Source organism: Mauremys mutica, chromosome 7 (genome assembly GCF_020497125.1).
Source record: "Mauremys mutica isolate MM-2020 ecotype Southern chromosome 7, ASM2049712v1, whole genome shotgun sequence".
In the NCBI taxonomy this organism is placed as follows: domain Eukaryota; kingdom Metazoa; phylum Chordata; order Testudines; family Geoemydidae; genus Mauremys; species Mauremys mutica.
Window position 1 is genome coordinate 63,446,850 of NC_059078.1, and position 27,882 is coordinate 63,474,731.

Below are 27,882 nucleotides of genomic sequence, written 5' to 3' on the forward strand. Positions count from 1 at the left end.
GCAGGGCAGCGCAGGGAAACACGGGCGGGCGTGCCCTGAAATGACAGGTCCCCACCCTGTTCTCTGATTGGCTCCAGGGATGCTGCCGCTTCTGCGTCAGCCAATCGGAGTCTGCGCACCTCTTCCCCGCGCGTCGCGTGGTCGTCGCGGGCGTGCTGCTGGCTCCCGCTAACGGCTGCGGTGTGGATTCCTGAATAGCCCCCGGCCCTTCTCTAGTCTCGTGCACTGAGCGCGCGCCCCGGAGCGCCACCAACCCGCCCATCGACGTGCGGTCCGCTCCGCGCGCGCCGCCTCCCTCCCCCCCAGCGCGCGGCGGCGAGAGCTGCTCAGCCCCGGCACAAGGTATCCGCTTCCCAGCCGGGCGGGCGCCGGGGCGCACGAGGATAGCGGGGTTGAGGGCTGCCGCTCGGCCCTGTTACCCTCCCCCCCCCACCCCGCGGCCCTCAGCGCAGGGCTCGTGCGGGGCCGGCTGGAGAGCGATTATCGCCGGCGCCAGGGAGTGAGCGGGAACCTGGGCCTCGAGTGGGGTAGCGGTTCCCGTAGTGGCAACGCGACGGGCCGGGGGAGCCTGGCTCTGCGGGGTGGTACTGACCCCCAGGGGGATCTGCCCTCTCGCCGAAACCAATAGCAACACCACGCTCGGGGTTCTCTGGCACTGCTCTCCCGTGGGTGCTTGGTCTTTGATTGATTTATCACCGTATCTTACGTGTTGTGGGGCAGGCAGGTGAATGTCAGTAGTGTCAGTGCAGAGGTGTCCAAAGGCTTTCTTGAAGAGAGGTTTTTGTAGTTTCCTTTAGAGGTTCAGGCACTGGGCTCACCTAATAGAGAGAGAGGCTCCCTGCTTAGTTTGCATACCAGGGGATTTCTAGCCCCTGGCCGTAGCATTTTGGTTGTCACTGCTCTTGGTTGTGGAGGAGCCCCACTACTGTCTGCAGGGACCAAAATTAGTTCTAATCGTGTGGGGATATCCTTCCCACCAAGGCAGCGCACATTATTACATCACTGACCTTAATCTGAATTAATGTGACAGGACCCTTCGTCCCATTATTCTCAGAGTTTGTTCTCTGTCTGGATTTGATTAGGAGCTTTTAAAATTATTAGCTGAAGTAGCATCTTTTGTTTTTATGCAGACTCTCTCTCTGCCTGCTCCTTTCATCTTCTCTTTGCCTAGCCCTGTACTATATCTAATTTATGTCGGTATGTGAGGATATCTACTGACAATAAGTCAAAATCAGTCACTGTTTCCTTCTCGCTAAAACTCCAAATATATTTCTGTTTCCTTTACGGTTCAAACCCAGTTGTGAAATAAAGCCACCAGATTTCACTCAGTCTTATTTTCCCACAGATTTATGTTAGTATGTTACTTTTTTAAGTGTGGATTTGATTGACGTTCCCAGTGAGGTTAGCTAAGTATATTGAAAAACAATGCTAAATTCAGAATAACTGTGTGAGGATTCAGTTATCTCTTTCCCATTAGTTGTTACTCTATTTGATGTTGCAAGAAAATGTGTGGAACTGTAATAAGTTCCTTTTTTTACCCTTGAATATCTAAAGATGAGAAGATCTGCTGTGCTACTCTTCTCTCCCAGGGCTTTTCTAGACTCAGATTTGGAAGATGTTTGGGTTATTAACATGTGTTAGCTAAAAACTTCCAAATCCTAGTCTAGACAAGACCTCACTGTGCAATCCAGGTGTATATCTATAGAGAAGAATATTGGTTTAGGGAAGGGCCCTGCAGATTTTAGAGCATTTTGCTCTTTGTAATTTAATCTAGGTCTCTATACCATGCCCATCACCTTTGTATCTTGTTCCCAGTATTCAGCTATTCAGTATTTGACCATTATTTAAATACCATTTTCCTGCTTTTCTCCTGCTAATGGGGCTTTTCAGTTTTGTGCCTTTGGTCAAGATGTTTCCTATTTGACATGCAGACTTGTTAGTGTAAACTGATGGTCAGCTGCCTTCCTGCCATTTAACCTTTAGAGGGCTTCCTCTTCCTTCAGTGGGAGACATCTCCCCAAGCATACTTTGTGGTTGAGTCAGTGTAACTAATGGGGAGTTTAAGATCTGGTCATTAGATGAAGAGACAAAGTAGGCAGAGGCTGAGAGGCAAAGGAAAGGAAATACTTTTTTCTCTAGCTTTTCCACTGTAATTACTAACAGCTAATCTACATGTGGAAATTGGCTACTGTAACTATTTCAGAATAACAATTCCACTATCACTATTATGCAATAACTCCCCCCTCGTGGATGCTCTGTTCTGAAAGTAACTATTCCAGAACTGTGTCCACATGAGGAAATTATTCCAATATAGCTAAATTATGCTGGAATAATTTTTCTGAAATAGCTATCCTGGTCAGTTTCTCCCAGGTAGACCAGGCCTAACTCAGTTTTAAGTCGCATCTTTTGTGATTTTTGGTGCAAGTATGAATTACAAAGGATTTTTTTATTTTGGTGCAAGTATGAGAGCAATCCAGCCTTCAGAAGCCTGCAGCAACACCTTTAAATTTAACCTCTGCTGAAGAGAGCCTGTACTCTGCATATTACAAAGCTGTGGGGTAAAATTTTCAAAAGTGCCTAAGGGGCTTAGGAATCTAGCGACTTGTTTATACGTGGAACTATTCAGGGACAGCTATGTTTGGACACACTTGTTCAAGAATTTGTGTGCCTTGTTCCTGTTTAGTTTAATACACTTTAAAAGTGAATTGAACTACAGAGGAATAAAACACTCTTATTCCAGAATAAAAGTGTCCACATATGGAGTTATGCAGGAACCATTATTTCTGCACAACTCCATGGCTGTGTACACAATGCTGCTCAAGTTGGTATAAGTTATGTTGCTCAGGAGTATGAATAAGCCACCCCGTTGAGTGACGTAAATTAAACCAATTTAAGAGCGGGTGTGGACAGTGCTATGTCAGCGGAAGAGCATCTCCCGCCAACATAGCTACGAGCCTCTGCACTAGCAGCACTAAGTTCTGTAGTGTAGTCATAACCATGTGTAAACAAGCCCTAAGTCCCAATTTAAAAAATGATTTAGGTACTGAAGAGTCTAAATTATGTTGACTTTCAGTGAAATTTAAGCTTGTCTCATTTTTGAAAATGAGACTTGGGCTCCTAGGCCACTAAGGCAATTTGGAATTTTTTTACCCTTATTGATTAGCTTTGAGTTTTAGTGGTAAGGATCATCTGTTGTGCTTTGCATTCAGTGTGCTGTGAAATCTGTAACCCTAGGTGGAAGCATGAGTGAATTCCGCATTCACCATGATGTCAATGAGCTGTTAAGCCTGCTGCGTGTTCATGGAGGGGAAGGAGCTGAAGTGTACATAGATCTCCTGCAAAAGAACCGAACGCCTTATGTTACCACAACTGTGTCTGCACACAGTGCTAAGGTGAGCTAGTTTGGATTTACTCACTGCTAGGCTGCAGTGATGGTTGAAATGCATTTTTTTCTTAATTGGAGTGTGACTAGCTGACAAGTTCTCAAAATATAACCATAAACAGGCAATTGTCATTGAACAGGGATGTATGTTGTGCGGGTTCAGGGATCATTATTGGCCCTAAGCTATTTAACATTTTTATCAATGACCTGGAAGAAAATATAAAATCATCACTGATAAAGTGTGCAGATGACACAAAAATTGGGGGAGTGGTAAATAATGAAGGGGACAGGTCACCGATGCAGAACAATCTGAATTTCTTGGTAAGCTGGGCACAAGCAAATGATACGCTATTTAATAAGGACATGTAATGTATACATCTAGGAACAAAGAATAAAGGGCATTCTGATATGATGGGGGAATCTATCCTGGGAAGCAGTGACTTGAAAAAGGACTTGGGGTTGGTGGTGGATAATTAGCTGAACATCAGTTCTCAGTACAATGCTGTGGCCAAAAGGGCTAATGCTATCCTTGGATCTGTAAATGAGTAGGAGTATAGAGTTGCTGCTTTCCACCTCTTTACCCTCTCCCCCCCCAACAGAGTACCATTTGGCCTAGAGGAAGGCCAGGAGTCCATGAGTTCTTGCCTCACTTCTTCCACTTATGATCATTAATAGTCCTGTGCAATTCCCATCCCTGTTGTTGAGCATGACCTCATGCTTTCCTACTGCCTAGAGTATGGGTATCATATCTTGTCTGTAAAATGGGGAGGGAATCTGGAGTTTAGAGTTTGTACAGACCTACTCTGAAGGAACCTGGAACAGAACCTAGATCTGTAACTCATTCATTTAGCCACACTGTCTTTCAGAAAGAATATGCCAGATCTTGGCCATGGTGTATGTACAATGGGGATATTCCTGTATACCTGCCTTTGCAAAGAACTTTGAGACCCACAGATTAATGAGAATTGTGTAAATATAAACAATATTAAATAAACAAGTAGAACCCTAACTTTAAGTCTGTTGCTTTAACAACTGGATCATACTCCTTGCCCAGAGTCAGTAAGAGAACCCAGTATTCTATTTCTGTCTAGCAGATAGTTGCAGATGACTATATATCTTTATTTTCTCTCTTTATTTTTAGATCCTGGGAATTCCACACAATTCTATTTAGTTAAAATAACTGTATGAAGAGTCACTCGTAGGGGAATTCTGTGCCAAAAAAATAAAAATTCTGGGCATAATGATTTAAAATTCTGCATATTTTTTGTCAAAATAACATAATATAATCATGCCAGTTTCAATTATTTTGGTAATTGTATTTCAAAATACACTTGTCAACAGGTATGTCTGTAACAATACAGGCAACAGAAAAGATTCAGGAAATGTTTTTTGACAAATAGATTCCTAACTAGGTATAGTAATATAGAACTTACAGTAATAATTCATTTAAACTACAATACAGAAACTTATTTCCCACATCCCTCAGAAATAGTTGCAAGGCTTAGGGGAGTCAGGGATAATGGAGGAGCTGAGGGAAAAGGAACCAATTGCTGGGAAGGAGCCTGGAAGTAAACTTGGAGCGTTGTTGGGTGTGGGTGGGAGAAGTATTTAACAGTTTTTTGGGGGAGGAGGGAGAGATCGTTAGGGAGCTGGGGAGCCTCTCCCATGGAGCCCTGGCTGACACTTATCCTCTCCCATTCAGTCAGGCACATGTGGACCCGTCCCCATATGTCCCTGCAACCTCACTCACTCCCCCTGTCCCTGATCTCCATGTGGCTCTGCCCCTGTCCCCATGTGGCCCTGCATCCCCACTCCCATTCAGCCCCCACCCCAGTCTGTCATCTCCTCACTAGCCCTTCTGATCCCCAGTCTGTGTGACCCCCAGAAGCCCTGTGTGCCCCACTCTGTCCGCCCCCATATCCCGTGCCTCCTCATCTGGCCCCACGGGCAGGGCACTGTGAGGAATACAGCCTCTTCTCCTCCCTATCAGCTGCTGGCTGCTATGGTAGGTGAGCCGGCTGCCCTCTGTTCTGGTGACACAGCAGCCCATGGTGGGCGAAAGGAGTAACTTCAGAATCTCTCCAGCAGAATGTATTTTCTGCAGAGAAAAAAAAATCTGCAGGGAACATTCATTCTGCATGTGTGCAGTGGTGCAGAATTCCCCTAGGAGTAAAGAGTGTAAAGGAGAATCACTTAGAAATTAGGAAATGCTAGAATTAAGGTAGCACGTTGTGACATACAAGGGCACATTCCAGACTAGTGGGGAGCTGTGTGACCCCTGCCCTGCAATGTTGGGTGCCTTGCTTTAGTAGCTCCCACTTGGGCTGCTCACAAACGGCCTTCCAGCATACAGGACACCCTGAGTGTCTGTGTGTAACTGCAGCCAATCAGCTACATCCTGGCTCTCACCAGTCTTGGTTATACTGCAGGGTGACTCCAACACACCCTCCATCCAGGATCTTCCCCCAGAAATGCATGTCCTGTACTGCCGGGTCCTCTCCTGGACAGTACAAATACATTAAGTCTGTGATTTCTTTAAGTGAATAATATGCCATCTTATTATTTTAAATAGAGTACCCAGACACTCCAATTTAAACATACTGGATTAAATAAAACAGCAAAACTAGTTTATTAACTACAAAGAGAGAGATTTTAAGTGAGTACAAGTACAGGCATAAAAGTTAGAAATGGTTACAAGAAAAATAAAGATAAAATACTTAATGTCTAATTTAAGAAACTATATTAGGCTTTGTCTCCACTAGCACTTTTGTTGGTAAAGGGTGTGAAAAAAACACACCCCCTGACCGACATAAGTTTCACCAACAAACGTGCCAATGAGGACAGCACTATGTCAGTGGGAGATGCTGTCCAACCAACATTGCTACCGCCACTTGTTGGAGGTGGTTTAATTATCCTGGCGGGAAAGCTCTCTCCTGCCAGCATAGAGCGATTAAACGGGAGACCTTATAGCAGCACAGCTGTGCCACTGTAAGGTCCATAGTGTAGACATGACCTGAGATTCAAGCAAAGTTTCCTACCTCATGCTCCAGCTGATTAAGGAGGGTCCTGATCAAACTCTTAGGTCAGGACCCTCCTTCCCCACCAAGTTCAATGGCTGTTTCTCTTTATCATCTTAGGTGCAATGCCAGAGAGAGAGAGAGGAGGATGTCTTGGGTGTGTACACCTTCTTTTTGTAGTCCCGTCTCCCCTTTGAGGAGCATTTCCAGCTGGGAGCAAGATGACAGGCAGTCTAGTGAAGAAAGGAAACTCCATGCTGTGTCTTTGCTAAGATGTAGATTTTTGTCCCTGCTTTCTGCCTTGCCAAAGAATGGCCACTCAGGAGGTAATGGTCGATCAGCCTTGTTGACGCCTGGCTGAAGCATCAGCTTGCCCTTTGTCTCCAAGAAAGTAGTTTAGCCACTCTCCAGACTTATCTGGGAAAAATACTTCAGTCATGATTTCAGCTTATGTTTATAAATTTACATATAATGTTGCTGTGTGCATTTTGCCATGACATTATTGATTGCAAATTATGAATTTTTAAATACCTCACAAGGCATACCTTATACAAACATTATTACAGTAGTGTGTAGTTTGGACACGGGTGTATTCTGTCATACACATGTAAGCTTACTCCTTGCTACTTGTGCATACAGTCTTTAGTTATATGATCACATACTGTTTTTTGTGCAGCACTTCAGTGGCTCTTTGTAAAGTTGGATATGCAAAGGTAGCCCCATTTTACAAACACCAAAGCCAAGGTTTGACTTTTTTTTGTGCTTCTAAATAGTGCATTTGAAACTTTCTCCTAAAATGCTAACATTTATCTTTAAATACTTAACTTGTATTATTATATGATGTTTTACAGGTTAAAATAGCAGAATTTTCTCGAACGCCAGAAGATTTTTTAAAGAAGTATGATGAGCTGAAATCTAAAAATACAAGAAATTTAGATCCTTTGGTGTATTTGCTGTCAAAGCTCACAGAAGACAAAGAGGTAGCATATTTGTTTCTGCATTTCTGTCAGTCTGATGCATAATATTTGGAAATAAGAACAATGATTTCTGATTATAGTACACCCTATTAAGAAGCTGTTTAGACAAACATATCTGAAGCAACTAGTTAAGATTACAATAGGGTATGTGCGAGCATTCATTTTAACTCCCAGTTTTCTCGTTACTCATGAATTTCCCAGCAAGTTTTCTTTTAGGCCTAGACATGAATTTTAATTTTGACTTTGAGAAAAATCCATTCAAGCTATTTTTAATTATATTAGGCGTAAAAACCATACATTTTACTGTTTTAGAAGTTAACCATTCAAACGATTAAAATATATTTTGTTTAAACAGTTAACCGGCTGGGGTTAAGGAGGGTTAACTGGTAGGACTAATGCTTACCGGTTAACATTTTACATCCTTTATCTTGCACAAAGACAACTTATAAAATACTTGAATCAAGGAGTCGTTGAAAAAGGGGTGAGATGTGCAATAACTGTGTGCATTTGAGTGAATGTCTCTTATCATTTTTTTGATATTTCTAGAGCATCTTGTCTAAATCCTTGTTGTGCTGCATTCATGAATAAGTTCTTTTTGTTGTTGTGTATTTGTAGACACTCCAGTATTTACAGCAGAATGCTAAGGAAAGGGCAGAACTTGCAGTGAATGCCACAACAAGTGGCAACACCAGTTTTACCATTCCCTCAACCACTTCCAAGATATCCATGCAGGAACTCGAGGAGTTACGCAAGCAACTTGGCAGTGTAACAACCAGCTCCACTGTACAGCAGGTACTGTTTCTTCCACAGACTGGAGATACAAGACTGCCTTGAGAGTTTAGGGCTTTAATCATTAACTTTTATTATCTTGTGGTGTAATTGTGGCAAAGTGGGAATTTTCTGTAATATTTTTTTAAATCCTATGTGTGTCTCACTTTCCCTCTGTACTTTGCATTGCTTCCCAGTGGAAGAAAAAAGGATGTTTTCTCTTAGGGGGTAGGGAGAAGAGACGCAGGACATGGTGTGGGTGTCACCTTGCTATCTGGTTTGCAGTAAATAGGATAATTAAGGAACTGGTCAAAACTGATGAAGATCAATGTAGGGTCCAAAGGGACAATGAAAGCCCCCAGGACTGAACAATTGACACTCAGTACTAGGCAGGTGCGATTGCAAACTCAGCATGGCCATGCCTGGAGGCAGAGGACTGGGAGAGCATAAAGAGTGGGCTTCTGGAAGAAGCTGGCTGCTCTCATCTGGGACTGAAAAAGAAGTCAGAGAGACAGCCTAAGAAGGAGTCCACTACAGCTTGGATGGTGGATTGCTCTAGCTAGACCAACATGGACTATGTTTTAACATTTGTTTCTCTATGCTAACTCAAGGACTTCCAATGCTATATTCCAATTGACTTATAAATCCTGCTCTGTTTTGAAAATGCTGTTTGGTGTCACTGCAAATACTTGCTGGGATGCATTATTCCTTGAAGAATGTACAAGTCTCTAACCAGCAGTCTGTTTCAGTTGGACACATCGAGCAGAGCTCACAGTATGAAGCAGAAATTCTGGAGTCAAGAGGTTCAGTCTTGGGGCCAGTGAGGCCAGATGGCCTACTCTGAAGGAAGAGACCGATCCTTTGGTGGTCTAGCGCACTGAAAAGATTCCTCCAAAAGATTGTTTAAAAGCTGGGGCATAGCACAGATTCTGTGGATCTACGTATGACCGTAACAGACTCCCAGTGCAGGAAGGCAAGGAACTGACAGGTATTTGGTCGAGAGTTTCATCTGGCCTGACCAGTTCAGTGTTCCTTCACTCACTAATATCATAACCTGTATATAAAAGGTGTCATATAAGTTATCAATAGAAAGGTAATAACATACTGATCATTAATATTATTCTGCAGTGTATATACAGAGGATACATTCAAAATTACAAACATATTGGGAATTATGATCTTGAAGTGTGTTTGCAAGGCATGGCTGAAGTTACCCCAACCTAGACAAAGGTACTTCCAAGGAACATTAAGAGACAGTGGGAATGCATTTACATAGAAGGTAAACAGAATCATCAAGCTAACAAGGGGAGGAGATAACCACTGAGCATCATGTCAGTGGGGAGATTGCAGGAACAGATCAATTTATATTTTAACAAACTAGCTGGGAAAGAAGCCAGCATGGAACTTCCTTCCCCACAAGACTCCGTATCTCCTTCCTCACAGCGTGAATGAACTTTATTTGGGGGTAACTGTCAGGAGAATCCATTTCAAAGGTTCACTGTAGCATAAAAGAGAGAGGCAAAGAACCTCAGGGTATCTTTCATCTAAGAAGACAAAGAACAGAGCACTTTGGACTTGGTGACAGATCCTGACCAAGTGGGTGGTCAGCCATGTTGCTGGAAGGTAAGAATATTACTTTGAACCAGGACTGTAGTTTTGTTAAGTCTTGGTCTCTAGAAAGCATTTTTTACTTTTATTTCCTTGTAACTATTTCTAACTCTGTCCTTTATCCTTGAACTCACTTAAAATCCTATTTCCTTTTGATAATAAGCTTGTTTTGCTTTTAATCTAAACCAACCCAGTGCTGTGTTGGAATTGAAGTGGTAGTTAACTTCAGTTATAGTGAAAAGCTGTGCACTTAGTCTCTTTAGAGGAGCAAACAAACCTTATTCCTCTGAATGGTTCAGGAAAGGGGCTGGACATTGCAAAGTACACAGTTTTGGGAAAATTTGTGACTGAGCGGTATTTGGTTACACTTGGCAAGATGACCCTGAGCAGGTGGAGTCTAGAACATGACTGTGTTGTAACAAGCAGACTGCTGGAGTGAGAATTGATCCGGGGCAGCTTATTACACACTCAGATCATGCTTGTATGCTGGGTGGGAGCATCCAGCTACAGCAGCAGAGAATTTTAAGGCACTCAGGGTTACAGGGCAAGTGATGAAAAGCTCTCACTGGTGTGGATTCCTAGAGCATGACACAGTGATAGTAATATAGTCTGGAAGTACAGAAATCCAGTATAAGAGCTGTCCTCAACCCTCATTCACCACCAAGAATATAGGGTTCTTTTCTGGTTGAGGAGTTGCACCTTGAATGCACACTCCTCTTCCGGTGTCTTCATGACATTTATCCCTGGGACAGTGATATGCTGTCCTATTGGAGTCACTAGTGGCAGTGCCTGTTCATCTGACTTCAGTCGTTGGTTATCTCATTAGAACTCCTGCCAGTTTCTAGTCCTCAGGATTAGCCTTGTGACTGTTAGGCTCAGAAGCCCAAACTGTTGGAAGGAGAAGGGGATCAGACCATGAGCTGCCTCCTCATCTGGTCCTAATTTTAGAAAGGGAGATTGCATGCAATAGAGGGCCCCAAGCATCTGGTTGCTTTGCTTGTGCTTAAGGCTAGCCCTACTAATGCCAGAAGTGTTTGGAGACGGAACTGGCCAAGGGGGAGGTGATGGTATTGTTGGAGGAGAAAGAAGTGGAAAAGACCAGAACATAGAGAATTCATCCCACCACAAATGATATTTGGGGTTGGTCAGACGAGAAGCACAGAGTCCAGCAAAGCCAGTTCCTACATCAGGTAGGACTTGGGATATTTTTATGAGCATCTGCATATTCTGGGGAGCACTGGGTCAATGTGTGCCAGGGATTCCAGAGGTGGAATCTGTCACACATTTATCAAGGAGAATGGTGCATTGGGGTGGGAAAGTGCCATGCATTTCCTCAAATGCTCAGTATTCCTAGAGCTGTTCTGTGGTTTGTTAGCCAACATGTTATTCTCTGCATAATTTGGAAGATGGGATTTAATTCTAGGTTGTGACCTAGATTTCAACTCATAGTAAATTGTCACAGTTGAGAAATAAAACTCTAAAATCACCATTTATTCTGTGGACAATGGTAAACTCTACCTGAGAATGGCAAAATGCAAAAATGATGTCTTCCGTGGTATTGGCCAGTCCCTTGTAGGCAGAAAAGTTAACCTGCCTTTCTGTCTTCTTATAGAGACTGAGCCCTAGAGCTGGGAATGGAAAAGCCAGGCTGTTTTGTCTTTACTTAGAAGCTTTGTTTATTTCACTAACATACAAAGAAAAAAGCCCTGCATTGTTGTAACCAATAGCCAGCTCCTGCATCCTGTTCTCTCCACTGTTGTCCTCAGATTGACTAGTAATAGTAAAATTGATTAGTAAAATGATGCTTTTCCAGGTCAGTGTTTTTAAAGAAGCCCCTCTCTCCTTTCTGACAGCCTCTTGAGCTTATACGAAAGATACTCCGAGACAAGCAAAACAAGAAGAATTCTGGCCAGCCTATTCCAGTATTTCCAGCCTGGGTGTATGAGAGATCTGCACTTAATGGGGATTTCTTAACAGGCTCCAGTTTAAGCACTGACACAACAGTGCCTATAGGTACGTATCAGACAGACAAAAATGACGAGTGTTTTATTCAGTGTATTTGCTCTCTGGTCTCATTCAGATTTCACCAAATATTCAAGATGAGGAGAAAGCTTAATTCCAGTTAACTCTACTAAGGAAGAAATGGGCTGAGAGAAAAGCTTTAAGGCTTTGTTTACAGTATTTGTCAATACTGAATCCGAGCCTCAAAATTTCATTGGCTGCCATGTGTAAAACCAGATGATAACACATCTGTTTGCTCCAGTCAGACCCCAGTGTGACAGGTTTCTTCAGATCCTGTAGCTCCTCAGAAAGATGGGGCCTCCTGAGGTCATGACCATTCAGATAACTCATCCCCACCTGGGTGCATGTCAGAAACATCTGGCCAAAGCATCACGAATCAATGTCATCTGATGGCTCTGAGGGATGGAATGTAGGGTGACTTGGAAATGTCATAGTGCTAGTCCTTACTATATACTCATAAGATCTGTCAGTTCATGCAAGATTTTCTCTGGAGCCACCTTTCCCAGGTGTTGTGGAGATGAAAATGATGGTTCTTCTTTGAGTGATTGCACATGTCTATGCCACTGTTGGTATGTGTGCGTGCCTCGTGTACAGATATCAGAGAACTTTTCTCTCTGCAGCACCAATCAGGGTAGCTTGAGTACCCTCTGCCATCATGCACCATTGGGTGCAGGTATAAGAGGATGGAACCACCCCGACCCTTCTGTTCCTTCTTACCACCAGTAACAGTTGTTGAAGCGCTTCAACAGTCTTGATATTGCAAGTTTTTTCCCCTCGCGTTTTGTATATAGTTTGTTTGTTCTCTTTAGTAATTAATTAGGTATAAAGTATAATTAGTGTTAGTGATAGGTTTTAGTTTTAGGTCCTTTTTGGACTAAATTTGAATCTTAGGACCAGTACTGGAGCCATGCGTAGTTCTCCAGGGATTAAGTCCTGCTGGTTGTGTGCCAGGCAAGTGTTGGTCAGTGATAAGTATCACATTTGTAAAGGATTTTTGCCTCTCTCTAAAAAAAGAGCAGTGAGACTTAAGTGTCTTCCTATGGAGGCAGCAAGCCATCTGATTCAGAGCATGCTCTGAGTGCTGCACTTTAAGTATGGAGTACACCACCTGAGATGTCTGCAGCATATTGATCTGTCAAAGAAGAGAGAGATCTTCCAAAGACCCGGAACCCCATTCAGCAAGATCATTGCTGCCAAGGCCACCTAGAGGCAAAGACTCTGTGGGACACTCTGAGGGTAAGTGTTCCCCAGAGCGCTCCTCATCTAGAAAGGGGGTTTTGTCAATTTTGGAACTTTTGCAACTTCCATTGCGGCTGACCCCTGAAGTTCCTATGCAAAGACCTCAAGCTTAAGACCCAATTCAGGTACCGATGATGCCAGAGGCATACACAGCTGCCAGAGAACTACTCAGTCTTTCTGTACCAGTGTCTTTGGTGTTATAGGAAGAATTTCAGCCAGTACTGGTAACTACAGTTCCTACACCAGCTCCGCTAGAGCATGCAGCCTGATGCCCTCTACACTTCTAGTACCTAAGAGCCAGTACATTCCAGAGGAAACCTACCATTAAAATCCTCAGTACCACCAACCCCAGGCTCAGCTTATCTATTTCCTGTCCACACAGGATCTGCTCCACTCTTATTGCAGGACTCAGAGTCATCTCCTTCAGACTCAGAGTTTGGGTCTGTGTCCCATTCAAAATGGGATGCGTACCCCTCCATGAGAGCCTTGGGGTCCATGGGTCTCACAGCAGTCCCAGCAGTGAGCACATCTCAAGGCACAATGGTCTGTGCAAGCATGAGCCTCACCACCATGTCAGTGGCCTTTCTGGACTCTGTTGGGTGTCTCTCCCCTGCTAGGACCTTACCTCACCCACCTCAGTTGACTTCTTTGAGGGTGTACTGAGATCATTGGCACCGCAGATAACATTCTCTGACACTCAGTGCTGGTACCAAGCAGCTGGAAGTTGCTCAGACAGCAACTCCACCACAAGAGAGACCAGACATTGCTTCAGCATCCTGGTACAGTCTTCCTCATCACCAGATGAGGCTATAGAGATAGTGAGCAATTCACTGACACAGGAAGATTACCAGGCTCACAAAGAACTGCTTAAAAGGATGGCCTTAGTGTAAGACATTCGGGTGGAATTGGTCTGCAAGAAATCTTAGAAACTAGTGGACATATTCACTTCGACAGGTCCCTCCAAAGTGGTGCTCCTGATTAATGAAGCAATTCTGGAGCCACTCAGAACACTCTGGCACACCCTTTCTTCCCTAGCTCCTATAGCAAAATGTGCTCTTTCTAAGCATTTTGAATACCTCTACATTCACCCTCCCCCAGGCTCTTGATGGTGGCAGCAGATAATGAGTGAATGAGGCAGGGACACCAAGCATCGACGCAAAAGGGGAAGGAATCAAAGAGACTGGACTAGTTTGGTTGCAAACTTTATTAGGTGATAGGTCTGCAACTTAGAATTGCTAACCAGCAAGCTCTTCTAAGTCATGTTGACTTCTCTCGGTGGGAAAACATGAAGTTTAAAGACAGGCTACCAGAGGACTTCAGGCAGGAGTTTAATGTGGTGGTGGAAGAGGGCAAGCTGGTGGCCAGGACAGCTTGGATACAGCAGACTCAGCAGCTTGACTGCAGTCATCTGATCTTCCTCCTGAAGTATAGCAGAACATTCAAGATCTGCCTCTTTGTGGAAAAAATGGGCAATAGGCCACGTAGCCTAAAAGATTCCTGGACAACTCTGAAGTTGCTTGGAGACAACACACTGTGACAAGGAGGAAGCAGTTCCAGCCCCAGCAAGCTCTCAGTTATCAGAGGTTTATCCCATGGACCCAAGACCTTCCAAGAAAAAGGGTCAGGAATTACAGGTGTCGACCACCTCTGTCCCCTCTTCCTTTGTGACAGCAGGTTCCTCTCGACTAGCAGCTCAGTCTAAGCATGCATTTTGACAGGTTTGTTGGTGGCAATATTACAGTTCCTACAGGCCCATCTATTCCTTCCCATATGTTTGCCAATCATCTATCCCACTTCCTCTGTTCCTGGATTCATGTCACATTGAACTGGTGGGTCCTAAGCACAGTGTATCTGGGATATTCCCTTCAATTTGTTTCTGTCCTTCTTTCCCACCTCCTTCCCTGTCTCTCTTCAGATCCATCTTTCAGCTGTGGGGGCTCCCCTAAGTGGATATGTTTGCCACAAAGGCCAACAGAAAATGCTATCAGTTCTGCTCCCCGGGGGTCTGTGAAGGCTGACTCCCCACTCTGGCACTTCGAGTGCAGAAGATGGGGGCCTGCAAGCATTCTAAAAATTAGAATATACACGATGTCAGACTTTTTAACCTTTTACAGGTAAAGCAAGTAGAGAACAGTTACCAAGAAGGATTTTATAGCTAATTGACTGGCTGGGTGTCCATAAAAGGGAACTTACCCCTCCCCTCCTTCATTTATCACAGGGTCACAGCCAGGTTCATTAACAAATGCTTTCCTGCTACTGTGGAAGATACCAATACATCCTGTCCAGAGTCTCATGCAAGAGCAAACAGGACCATGATTGCCTTATACTAATAGCACCAGCGTGGCCTCTGCAATACTAGATCTCAGCCCTAGTAGCATTGTCGTGAGACCTTTTCTGTCTTTCCTGCTGGATCCAAATGTGATTTCTCAGGACCTTGGCTGTCTGCTCTGCCAGCACCTGCAAACCCTCTGCTTGACAGCATGGATGCTTCATGGTTAACAACATTAGAAAGTGCTTGCTTGAAAGATGTTAAGGAAGTACTTCCGAATAGCAAAAAGCCTTCAACCAGGCGTACTTACCTGGCTAAATGGAAATGTTTTTATCTGGTCTTAATAGAAATGTGTCTCTCCAGAGCAAGCTTCTATTAACCATGTTTTGGACTATCTATTGCACCTAAAATACTAAGATATGACAGCAGCAAAGAGTCCTGTGGCACCTTATAGACTAACAGACGTATTGGAGCATGAGCTTTCGTGGGTGAATACCTACTTTGTCGGATGCATGTCCGATGTCATGTTAGTTTATAAGGTGCCACAGGACTCTTTGCTGCTTTTGCAGATCCAGACTAACACGGCTACTCCTCTGATACTTAAGATATGACAGTTAGTTCTGTTAGAATACATTGAGCAGCTATTTGTTTTTCACCATTCAGTGGGTAATAGATAGTTATGGAGTTAAAAAATCAGATTTCTAAAAGGGTTAGACACGTTATATTCACAGGTACAATTTGTCCCCCCCCCCCCCACGGGATCTCAACCTGGTGCTAACAAATTAATGGAACCACCCTCTGAATCTCACATCTTGCTCCATACTCCACCTCTGTATGAAAGTGGGGTTTCTTGGTTCCAAAACCTCCTTGTCCTTTTGCTCTTCCCATGGGTATGTTCCTGGATCCCACCTTGTGACCTTGATCCAGATTTGCTGCCTGACTAGCAGGTGCATGTGGTTTCAGCATCCTCCCCTTTTGAGGATGCTATGCAGTTCCATGACTTTGTGGATTGTATGGTAGCCATGTTGAACTTACCTTCAGTAGCTGTAGAGGAAACCTCCCATCCAGTATTTGACGATGTTGGAGCTACTTCCATGAATAGGTTGTCGCTTCCTATCTTGGATTTTTTTTTTGCAACTTGCTACGGCTATTTGGTCAACACTAGCTTCCTGTCAGCCTGTTAAGTGCTGGAATTTTTAATAATATTTGAAATCATTATTATTAATAGGGCAAACCACCAAACATCAATTTAACGATAAATTCCTTTATTAAGTCCAAAGGCCAAATGGTATTTTATACAGTTGCTCTAAACATGTCTAACAGACTAAAAATAAGCAGTCACTTCACCCAATATAGTAACAAAGTATTCATAAGCATGTGATCAGTATACTTACAGATAGATCAGACCTAGGAAAACCATCTCACCGTGTCATGCTGCAACATGATTAGGTGGTGTCTGACAACTCTTAGATTCATAACTCTTTTTATACCCTTGAAAAACAAACAATGTGATAGTCAATTACCACTTTAGCTAACTAATTTGAGACGGGATTACCCTAGTTTTGAATTTTAATTCAAATAATATGTGCTACATCTTCTTTCCTAAGGTCTTTCCTCCTTATCAGGGAATTTGCAAGGGGTGTTAATGGGCCCACTTCACCTTGAATAGTCCCTTGAAATATATGTTAACTGCTTATGCTAAACAATCTGTTTCACCTTGTATTTAGCTGTGACACTCCGAGAATGTTTCCCAGACCTGAAGAAGAGCTAACTCTATGTAAACTCAAAAGTTTGTGTCTCTCACCAACAGAAGTTGGTCCAATAAAAGATATTACCTACCCACTTTGGTTTTTCTAATACCAGAAGGTAATCCTCTTCCTGGGTCTCATGGGGTTGATGGCAGCTACTGCTTATGTAACCCCCTTTAACGCTCTCAGAATGATCAGGGTGTTTTGAGTTTATATATCCAGTCAGGACTGTCTTCATAGGTTTGTCACCATGTCTCAGGATGTTCTGGATTTGCTGAGGTAGTGAACAAACAGCTCAAGCGTTCTCAGGTATGTTCTGTTCTTCATCGGTTATAATGTCAGATACTTCCAACACTGGATGAGGATCCAGTTTAGCTCAATTTACAATCCAAAGTCACTGGGCTTTTCCGGGAAAGAGCTTCGCACATTAATTATAGAATCAGCCATTGGCTTGGTTCTCAGATTGTTCTCAGATGGTATGCAATGACCAGCCAGTGAGAGAAGCATTCACCGACCCCTGCTTGAACAGAACTTGTTTATCACCTTCTGGGGACCTGTCTTAATTCACATACCTTAAGAACATAGTGTATTTATACTGAAAACAACTTCTTAAATATCATCTGTACGTATATCTTGCAGTTATTAGGATGATCAGTGCATTACTGGCTGTTGGTAGAGACCTCACATGCCATCCTTTGGCATGCTATTATGTAAACATCAGATCTAGGGGTTCCCTGTAAACCCCTATGCACCTCTTATTCCTGCTGCCAGTTGATACCAAGGCCTCCCTGGATCACAGACCTTCTGTGTGCTTTCACTCCTTTCCATTTTAATTTAGAAAGTGGTGAAGATGATTTGTCAGGACAGCAAAAATTATATTGATTGCCCAAGCTTGGCCAAAACAGCAGTGATACGTGGATCTGCATCAGCTGTCAGACAGATAAAACATGCGTCTTCCTCTGTCTCGAAATATCTTGTCACAGTAACAAGACAGGATTCTTTGTTCAAATCTACAGTTGCTTCATCTGACAGGTTAGGCTATCGGACTTGACTAGTCTTGAGCCATCATGTTCTTTGTTGGTACAAAATGTTCTGCTTAGTTCTAGAAGGCTGTCTACAAGAAAGTTACCTGTTAAAGTTGACCAGATTTGTTGCTTAGTTGAGGGATAAATTTGACTTTCTACTGAAGCTTCCATACCCTGTATTTTGCAATATTTAATGTACTTAGCGTCTGAAAGATAGTCTAATTTGTCTTTAAAAGTTCATCTGGCTGTTGTTTCAGCTTACCATGTTTTGATCATTACTTGAATGCTTTGTGTATTGTTCTTTTGTGTTGTTCATCTATTAAAGCAGTCTTTGGCCTGGTCTACACTAAGAAGGGGGGTCAAACTAGGGTACGCAAATTCAGCTACGTGAATAGCGTAGCTGAATTCGAAGTACCCTAGTTCGACCTACTCACCCGTCCAGACGCGGCGGGGTCGAACTCCGCGGCTCCCCCGTCGACTCCGCCACCGCCGTTTGCAGTGATGGAGTACCAGAGTCAACCGCAGCGCTTCCGGAGTTCGAACTATCGCGTCTAGATCAGACGCGATAGTTCGAACTCCGAGAAGTCGAACTCACCGCGTCGACCCGGAAGGTAAGTGTAAACCTACCCTTAGTTACTGCTATTACATCAGCCAGAAGGGTGAGTGCATTGCATGCCCTGATAGCTAACCTGCCATTTATGAATTTTGACAAAGATGAGGTGGTTCTTACACCTGATACTATTTTTGATTAAAAACCTGAGGTCTGAGTTTCATATCAATCAAACAATTATTTTACTGGTTTTCTTTCCAAAATCTCATGTTAATAAAGGAGTGTCTGCCTTACATACTTTTGGTGATAGGTGAGCTCTTGCATACTACTCAGATAGCATTAAGAGTTTTAGGATGTCATCTAGACTGTTTATTATGCTAAGAATCATGAGTCATGCTGTGTCTGCCCAGACTACTTCCAGATGGGTTAAACAATGCATTGTTCAGTGTTATGAGTTATGGAAATTCCTGAGCTGCCTGTTTTGCGGTCTCATTCTACTAGAGCTGTAGCTGCATCTTTTGCTTGTTTTAAACATGTTCCCATTAGAGAAATTTTTAAAGCTGCTACTTGGAAATCCGTGCACACATTCACTAAACATTATGCACTGGATCTAGTGTCTAGAGCAGATGCCAAATTTGGCAGAGAGGTGGCTCAATCGTTATCCCTGAGGGAGGTTGTGGAATCCACGTCATTGGAGGTTTTTAAGAACAAGTTGGACAAACAACTGTCGGGTGGTCCCAATTTATTTGGTCCTGCCTTACCACGGGGGTCTGGACTAGATGATCTCTCAAGGTCCTTTCCAGTCCTACATTTCTATGGTTCGATGATTTAATTAGGACTCTGTTCTCATCTTCAGGGTTTTTCAGCACCGCTTGTCACTCTACCTGTAAATAGGAATATCTAGAGACACTCTAAAAAGAAATGAAGATTACTTATTTGTAATCAGATTTCTTCGCGTTTACTCTGCATAGTCACACTTCCCACACACCTTACCCTTTTTCTCAGAGTCCTATCCAGGTTGTCTGGGTTGGCAGCGGAAGGAACCGAGGTGGTAGAGGGAGCAGCCTTCCCTTTTATAGCCTCACCCTCAGAATGTTCAGAGACACCGAGAGAAGGAGTAGGAGGGGGTGGTACACAGGTGCTCCAACAGGCACTGCTTGGAGTGGGAGAGGGTTCTACCATTGGGCACCCTCAGGCAGTGCAGAGTCCATAAGTGTGAATATTCAGTCCTCTTGAAGAACTCCAGTTACAAGTAAGTAACCTTCATTTATTTTTACTGAAAAATTTCAACTCTAGGAAAACTGCTGACAAGTGCAGTCCAGTGCAATTAGATTAGTGGGCAGAGTACAGGTGGGAAGATCAGAGGTGCAAAGTGAATGTAATTTCTTCCATAACTATCATGGTCATATATATTGGGTATGTATGTATAGCTGTATAACTTATATTTTGGCACACAAACAAACTAAAGGATTCTGTTCTCTGGTTTAGAAATCTAGGCGGACATTTTATGAATTTTACCCCAGATCAATTATTTTCCGTCCCTTACACAAAGATGAGGTAACTTAGTCGTCTTCTCCTTGAGTCATAATATTTTCTGTTGAGGTCCAAGTACTAGATCAAAACTGCAATTTTCACTTAAAAAGTCTCTTGATGACTTCTGAACATTCAGTAAAAACTCAGTGCACTGTGGTCCATCTTCCCTGAAGATTGCTTTGGTTTATCCTTACTACAAGGCCTAATTTCACTCTGCTTGTACTAAAAGGTGGGAAGACAGCATTGCCATTGAGGAGAATGATGCATACTGTCCCTTTTAACAGCACCTCATCTCCATGTTTCACTGTCTTTTAATCCAGCCTGAGCATACCAATCAAAAAGCCACAGAGGAATGAAAAGGGTTCTGTTATGTGTTCAGATTTTGTACTTTTTGTCCTCTGTTTTCAAATAGGTACCTTACCCTTAGCTTCTCAAGAGTCTACAATTGTGGAAGACTTGCTGTATGTCTTGATTGGCGTGGATGGAAGATACATCACAGCACAGCCTCTCATAGGCAGGCAGAACCGAGCTTTCTTAGTGGATCCCAATTTGGACATGTCAGTCAAAGAGCTAGTGACCAGGATTCTTCCTGTAGCTGCGAGTTACTCCACTGTGACCAGGTATCCGAAGTGGCCTTTGTTATTCCCATGTCAGGATGTGTCTGTCTGGTTTGATCTGACATCCAGAATTGAATTACAGAATCTCAGTTTGTGATGTTTTATGCAGTGTTTTATTTGCAAGTATGCTGCCTGGTTTAGAAACCACCTTAGTTTAGTTTATACCCATTGGGATGTAAAGTAAAATAAAATAAAATAAAAAACTCCTCAAAGTTGTGCAGCTGGCTTACAAGCCAGCCCCTGCCTGAGTCTCTATTGAGTCAGCACCTTAGCTTCAGCAGAGTGGAGCGGTAGTTGTGATGTCCTAGCATCACAGCTGTTAATGTGGTTCAGGGCTTCTGGGGTCTTAAATGGAGGCAGGAAGAGCACTTTGTGGTGTTTGCATGCTGAATGCTCCTCTGAACTCTGGCTAGTGGGGTTGGGGATTACTGCTCATTGAGGACACTCAGCACATACTGGTGAAGTAAATGGATTACTCCACTTTACTTATACTTCCCCTATAAGTATTCTTCTTCTTTCATATGGCATTTAAAAAGCCACGGGCTGAGATTATAGCTGAATCTTGAGATTTGAAAACCATTCTAATGCTTCTGCAGTAGCTAGGTGGATCCCCTTTGTGTCAACACTGTAAATGTGACTGGGACAGTTGTCTGTGATGTGACTGTGATGAGGTACAAACGAGGCAACACAATTAGGTGATTTTTTTTTTGAATTTTCCATTTGTGGAGGAGATATCTACACTTTCTGTAAGTTGTCTGAAGTTGCTTATGTGCAGTCCACTGCCTATGGGGAAGACAGAATCCTGGGACTTCTGAGGGAGGGGATGACAATCTTCATGCAGTCTCCCTTGTTACGTGCCAGAGCACAACAGATGTAATCAAATCAGCAACTGAACGTCCTTAAAGGATCACCCGATCAGAAAAACAATGGTGATAATGGCCCTTGTTAGGGCCAAACTTTTCCAATAAGTACTAATGATAGTTCTTAGAAAGGAGCTCACTTCACCTTCAAAGTATCTCTCATCTCCCTTCCTTTCCAAACTCCTCAGTCACGCCCTCACTACTTGCTCTCTGGAGTTCTTTTCCTCCAGCTCCTTCCTAGGGCTGCTCCATGTAGTTCCCACCCTCTATGCTCCCAAAAATTGTTCTCAACAGAGCCTAAAATGAACTTTTCTGGCCAGATCTCAGGTCCTGTACTCCAACCTTCTGACTTTGACACTATCAACCATGCTTTTCCTCTTGAAGTCTTGTCCTCCTTTGGCTTTTGTGACTGTCTTTTTGTGGTTCTCTTACCTCTCTAATAACACTGGTCTACAATTTTTGAGAAGTCGTCTGCTTCAGAGATAAAATGTGCTATTTATTATGTATTTTGATGTGCTGAATTCAAATATGACAATTAAAACAACTGATTGGCTACTGTTTCTAAGATATTTAAGTTTTTACATTTTATGTCTATATATATTGTGTAGATAGTAGAGTTTTAATCATAAATTGTAAACCTAGGTCTTTTCATGTGTTTATGGCTGCTTTACATGATAATATTTCACCTGTCCTGTTTATGTAACACTTTAAAAATCAGCAAAAGGGTTATATAAATAAAATTTATTATGAAACAAAAGGCAAAAAATTATTATGTACATAGTTTAGTCCTATTCAGTGTCTACTCGGCGCTTCTTGGCTTGTCTCTTGTATTCATTAAATGGAGCATCTCTTGTCACTGTCTAGCAATAGTCTGCAAGCATTGATGGGCTCCATTTGCCCTGATAGCGTTTCTCCATTGTTGCAATGTCCTGGTGAAATTGCTCGCCGTGCTCGTCGCTCACTGCTCCGCAGTTCGGTGGAAAAAAATCTAGATGAGAGTGCAAAAAATGTATCTTTAGTGACATGTTGCAACCAAGTCTTTTGTATGCCTTGAGGAGGTTTTCCACCAACAACCTGTAGTTGTCTGCCTTGTTGTTTCCGAGAAAATTTATTGCCACTAACTGGAAGGCTTTCCATGCCGTCTTTTCCTTGCCACGCAGTGCATGGTCAAATGCATCATCTCGAAGAAGTTCACGAATCTGAGGATTAGCAAAGACACCTTCCTTTATCTTAGCTTCACTTAACCTTGGAAATTTTCCACGGAGGTACTAGAAAGCTGCTTGTGTTTTGTCAATGGCCTTGACAAAGTTCTTCATCAGACCCAGCTTGATGTGTAAGGGTGGTAACAAAATCTTCCTTGATTCAACAAGCGGTGGATGCTGAACACTTTTCCTCCCAGGCTCCAATGACTGTCGGAGTGGCCAATCTTTCTTGATGTAGTGGGAATCTCTTGCACGACTATCCCATTCGCAGAGAAAACAGCAGTACTTTGTGTATCCAGTCTGCAGACCAAGCAAGAGAGCAACAACCTTCAAATCGCCACAAAGCTGACACTGATGTTGGTCATAGTTTATGCACCTCAAAAGTTGTTTCATGTTGTCATAGGTTTCCTTCATATGGACTGCATGACCAACTGGAATTGATGGCAAAACATTGCCATTATGCAGTAAAACAGCTTTAAGACTCGTCTTCGATGAATCAATGAACAGTCTCCACTCATCTGGATCGTGAACGATGTTGAGGGCTGCCATCACACCATCGATGTTGTTGCAGGATACAAGATCACCTTCCATGAAGAAGAATGGGACAAGATCCTTTTGACGGTCACGGAACATGGAAACCCTAACATCACCTGCCAGGAGATTCCACTGCTGTAGTCTGGAGCCCAACAGCTCTGCCTTACTCTTGGGTAGTTCCAAATCCCTGACAAGGTCATTCAGTTCACCTTGTGTTATGAGGTGTGGTTCAGAGGAGGAGGATGGGAGAAAATGTGGGTCCTGTGACATTGATGGTTCAGGACCAGAAGTTTCTTCTTCGAGGGATTGCTCCTATGCATTCCAGTTAGGTGCGCGCGCCGTGCGTGCACGGCTCTTCGGAAGATTTTTACCCTAGCAACTCCGGCGGGTCGGCTGGGCGCCCCCTGGAGTGGCGCCGCTATAGCGCTAGATATATACCCCAGCCGACCCGTCCGCTCCTCAGTTCCTTCTTTCCGCCCATGACGGCCGTTGGAACAGTGGAGTGCTCTCTTGACCTCCACATCCCTAGCTTATCTCTGGTTCTTGTTGTAATTAGTGTATATAGTTAGTTAACGTAGTTAGATTAGTTAGTTTGTTAGTAGTTTAAGGGGAATCGGGGGGGCTTAGCCCCTCTTTTTCCCGAAACGGTGCGGGTTCATGCCCAAGGCACCGGGGTTTAAGCCCTGTTCGGCTTGCCAGCGGCCGATGCCGATTGGAGACCCTCACGACTCCTGCCTGCGCTGCCTCGGAGAGTCCCATCGTGCAGATAAGTGCCCTATTTGCAAGTCATTCAAGCCGAGGACGAAGAAAGAGAGAGACTTTAGGTTAAAGCAGATCTTGATGGAGTCGGCACTTAGCCCTACGGTGCCGACACCAGCAGCTCAACAGTCCTCCTCGGTGCGGAGCGCACCAGTGGTCCCGAGCCGGTCCGGTACCGAGACTCTGAAAAAACAACAGCCGGCACCGGCGTCCCGACACCGTTCCCTCTCTCCGGCGAGGAAGCGCAAGCTGACGCAGGCAACCTCCAAGCCTCCGGCACCGGGACCGCTCACCCAGCCACCTCCGGCACCGACTGTGGTGGTGCACAAACCGTGCACAGTACCGTCGACTCCGGCACCGCAAGAGCCGTTGAGTCCAGTACCGCCCTGCTCCCCGGTGCAAACCGTGGTCGAGCTGCCTCCCCCGTCGACGCCAGAAACATTCTCAATGGCGAGAGAGCTGATAGCGCTCACAGAGCCACCGTGTCTCCAGCCCCCGGCACCGCCGGTGCGGGCTGTGAAGTCAGTGGGCAAGCCGGCCATCATGAGGCCTCCTTCCCCTGACAGATGAGACAGAAGGCGTTCCAGGTCCCGGTCCCAATCCCGATCCCGATCCCGGAGACGTTCGCCTTCTCGCCGATCCAGATCCCGGCACCGGTCACAATCCCGGTACCGTTCTCCATCTCGGCGCCGGTCGCAGTCCCGGTACCGCTCCACATCGCGGTACTGGTCGCACTCCCGGAGACGATCCTGGTCCCGGTCACCCGACCGTCGGTACCGGCGAAGGTCCGGATCCTGGTACCGCTCCCGGTACCGCTCATCGCGCAGCCGCTCCCACCGACGTCGGTCGCGATCTCGGTCGACCTCCCGGCACCCACACGGTCGATGGTCCCGTTCTTGCTCCCGGCACCGCGACGATCGGCACCGTTCCCCGGCACCGTCCAGGGACAGACCGGCAGCATCGACGGCACAGTCCCTCAGTGCCTCTGCCCCCCTGTGGCCTTCCCGCCAACCTTCAGTCGCCTCCCAAACGGGCAGCGTTGGTGATCTTCGCGCCGACCCCCAAGGGCAGGACCACAGACCTCAACAATGGGGCTTCTGGACCCCCTGGGCCTATCATGAGACTCAAGGGGTCCCCGTCGCTCAGCTGCCCAGAACTTCCGACCACAGGGTGCCGTAAGCCACGGTCAGCAGTCCTTCTCCATCACCATTGGGGGAGGAACCGCCGCCACCTGTAGGGGGACAACATCCCACACACGCGGAGGCTTCGCAACACGTGGACGAACCACCTCCGGAAGCCCTGGTCCAGGGCCTATCCTCGTCTTCCTCACCGGATGAGGCAGTGGCGGGGGCAGCGACATCAGGCCCTCCACCGATTGACCTGTGGGCCCACCAGGACCTGCTTCAACGGGTGGCACAGGCCATTAACCTCCCGGTCGAGGAGGTCGCTGAGGTCGATGACCCGGTGACCAGCGTTCTTGGAGCTGAGGCCCCGCTGCGGGTGGCCTTGCCCTTCATTCGGACTATACAAAGAAATGCCAATACGGTCTGGCAGTCACCGGCTTCCATCCCTCCCACCGCTCGAGGGGTGGAACGGAAATACTTGGTTCCCCCCATCGGGTACGAGTATTTATACACACACCCAGCTCCGGACTCCTTGGTAGTACAGTCTGTGAATGACCGGGAGCGCCATGAGCAACCTGCTCCAGCGCCAAAATCAAAGGAAGCGCGGAGGATGGATCTGTTGGGCCGGAAGGTCTATTCGGCCGGTGGCCTCCAGCTACGGATTGCCAATCAACTGGCTCTCCTCGGTCGCTACACTTACGACACCTTGGTCTCACTCTCGAAGTTTACGGAGCTGGTACCAACGGACTCCCGACCGGAATTCTCAGCCCTTATTGAGGAGGGCAAGAAAGCCTCCCGGTCATCCCTCCAGGCCTCTCTGGACTCGGCAGACTCAGGAGCCAGAACCCTGGTTACGGGAGTGGCCATGAGGAGAATCTCCTGGCTGCAGGCCTCCACCTTGCCGCCCGAGGTCCAGTACACTCTGCAGGACCTTCCATTCGACACCAAGGGCCTCTTCTCCGAAAAAACGGACTCGAGGATTCAGACCCTCAAAGATGGCCGAATCACCATCCGCACCCTGGGCATGCACACGTCGGCTACCCAGCGGAGGTCCTTCCGGCAGCAGCCGTACCGCCAGTTTAATCAGGTCAGGCCACGGCCTGATAATAGGCGCAGAGGCAGGGTGAACCGCCGCAGACCGTCAGGCAACCGGGGTAATCAGTCCCAAGCGCCCTCCAAACCCTCTCAGGGGCCTAAGCAAGCCTTTTGATGGGACGCCCGAGGACGGCCCATCAGTATATTCACCGGATCCTTCCCCGTTATTTTTCAACCGTCTTTCCCACTTCCTCCCGGGGTGGTCCCAGATAACAACGGACAACTGGGTACTTCGCACGGTGGAGTATGGCTACCGCCTTCAGTTTGTTTCGCCCCCTCCCTCCGACCCACCCTCCCCGTCCCTCTTCAGGGACCCCTCTCACGAGCAATTCCTCTTGCAAGAGGTTGAGACTCTGTTGAGTTTGGGTGCCATAGAGGAGGTGCCGAACGGCATGCGAGGCAGGGGATTTTATTCCCGATATTTCCTAATCCCCAAGACAAAGGGAGGTCTACGACCTATACTAGACCTCCGAGAGCTCAACAGATACCTACTCAAGCTCAAGTTTCGCATGGTAACCCTGGGGACCATTATTCCTTCCCTGGATCCGGGAGACTGGTTTGCCGCCCTCGACATGAAGGACGCGTATTTCCATATCGCGATTTACCCTCCTCATCGACGCTACCTGCGTTTCGTCGTCAACAACATGCACTACCAGTTTACGGTGCTACCCTTCGGCCTCTCCACTGCGCCGCGGGTCTTCACCAAGTGCATGGCAGTGGTGGCCGCAGCCCTCCGCCGTCGTCGCATACACGTGTACCCGTATCTCGACGACTGGCTGGTCCGCGGCCCATCCCGCCAACTGGTAGCACGTCAAGTGGCCGAGATCCTAGCGCCTAAGACTTCTAATAAACACCGAGAAGTCCACTTTAGCTCCATCACAGAGAGTGGAGTTCATCGGAGCGGTCCTGGATTCCAATTTGGCCAGGGCCTGCCTCCCTCAACCTCGGCACCAAACTATGGTTTCCTTCGTCCGGGACCTACAATCCTTTCCCACAGCAACGGTGCGGTCCTGCCTCCGCCTCCTGGGCCACATGGCGTCATGCACGTTCGTGACCATGCACGCGAGGCTGCGCCTTCGCACATTTCAAACTTGGCTTCCGTTGGTGTACCGCCCGCACCGCGACCCCATAGACATGGTAGTCACAGTCACGAAACCGACCCTCGATTCGCTCAACTGGTGGCTGGACCCAAAGGTCGTGTGTGCCGGAGTCCCATTCCGCCCTCCTCGCCCGTCCATCACCCTGACCACAGATGCCTCGGCGTTGGGGTGGGGGGCACACCTCGGCGACCTACACACCCAGGGTCTCTGGTCGCCCCGAGAGCTCTCCCTCCATATCAATGTCAGGGAGCTGCGGGCGATCCGCTTGGCGTGTCAAACCTTCCACGCCCATCTCCAAGGGCGCTGTGTGGCTATTTTCACGGACAAAACGACGGCAATGTTTTACGTCAACAAACAGGGCGGGGCCCGCTCCTCCCTGCTTTGCACGGAAGCGATGCTCCTTTGGGACTTCTGCATAACCCACTCGATTCACCTGGTAGCGTCCTTTCTTCC

General features: G+C 45.8%; 1 protein-coding gene across 3 annotated transcripts in view; it reads left to right on the plus strand.

Annotated features, from left to right (window-relative positions):
• The first annotated feature begins 155 nt into the window (after positions 1-155).
• Positions 156-27,882, plus strand: part of TUBGCP2 (tubulin gamma complex associated protein 2) — a 97,688-nt gene continuing 69,961 nt past the window's right edge. For 2 of the 3 annotated variants that reach the window (XM_045022885.1, XR_006580850.1), the window contains exons 1-6: positions 156-342; positions 3,235-3,392; positions 7,251-7,379; positions 7,992-8,168; positions 11,606-11,765; positions 20,551-20,758. In XM_045022885.1, the coding sequence (XP_044878820.1) occupies positions 3,243-3,392; positions 7,251-7,379; positions 7,992-8,168; positions 11,606-11,765; positions 20,551-20,758 (824 nt within the window). In that variant the 5' untranslated portion in view covers positions 156-342; positions 3,235-3,242. Of the gene's footprint in view, positions 343-525; positions 666-3,234; positions 3,393-7,250; positions 7,380-7,991; positions 8,169-11,605; positions 11,766-20,550; positions 20,759-27,882 lie in introns of those variants that run through there. The other variant, XM_045022886.1, reaches the window with a different exon arrangement.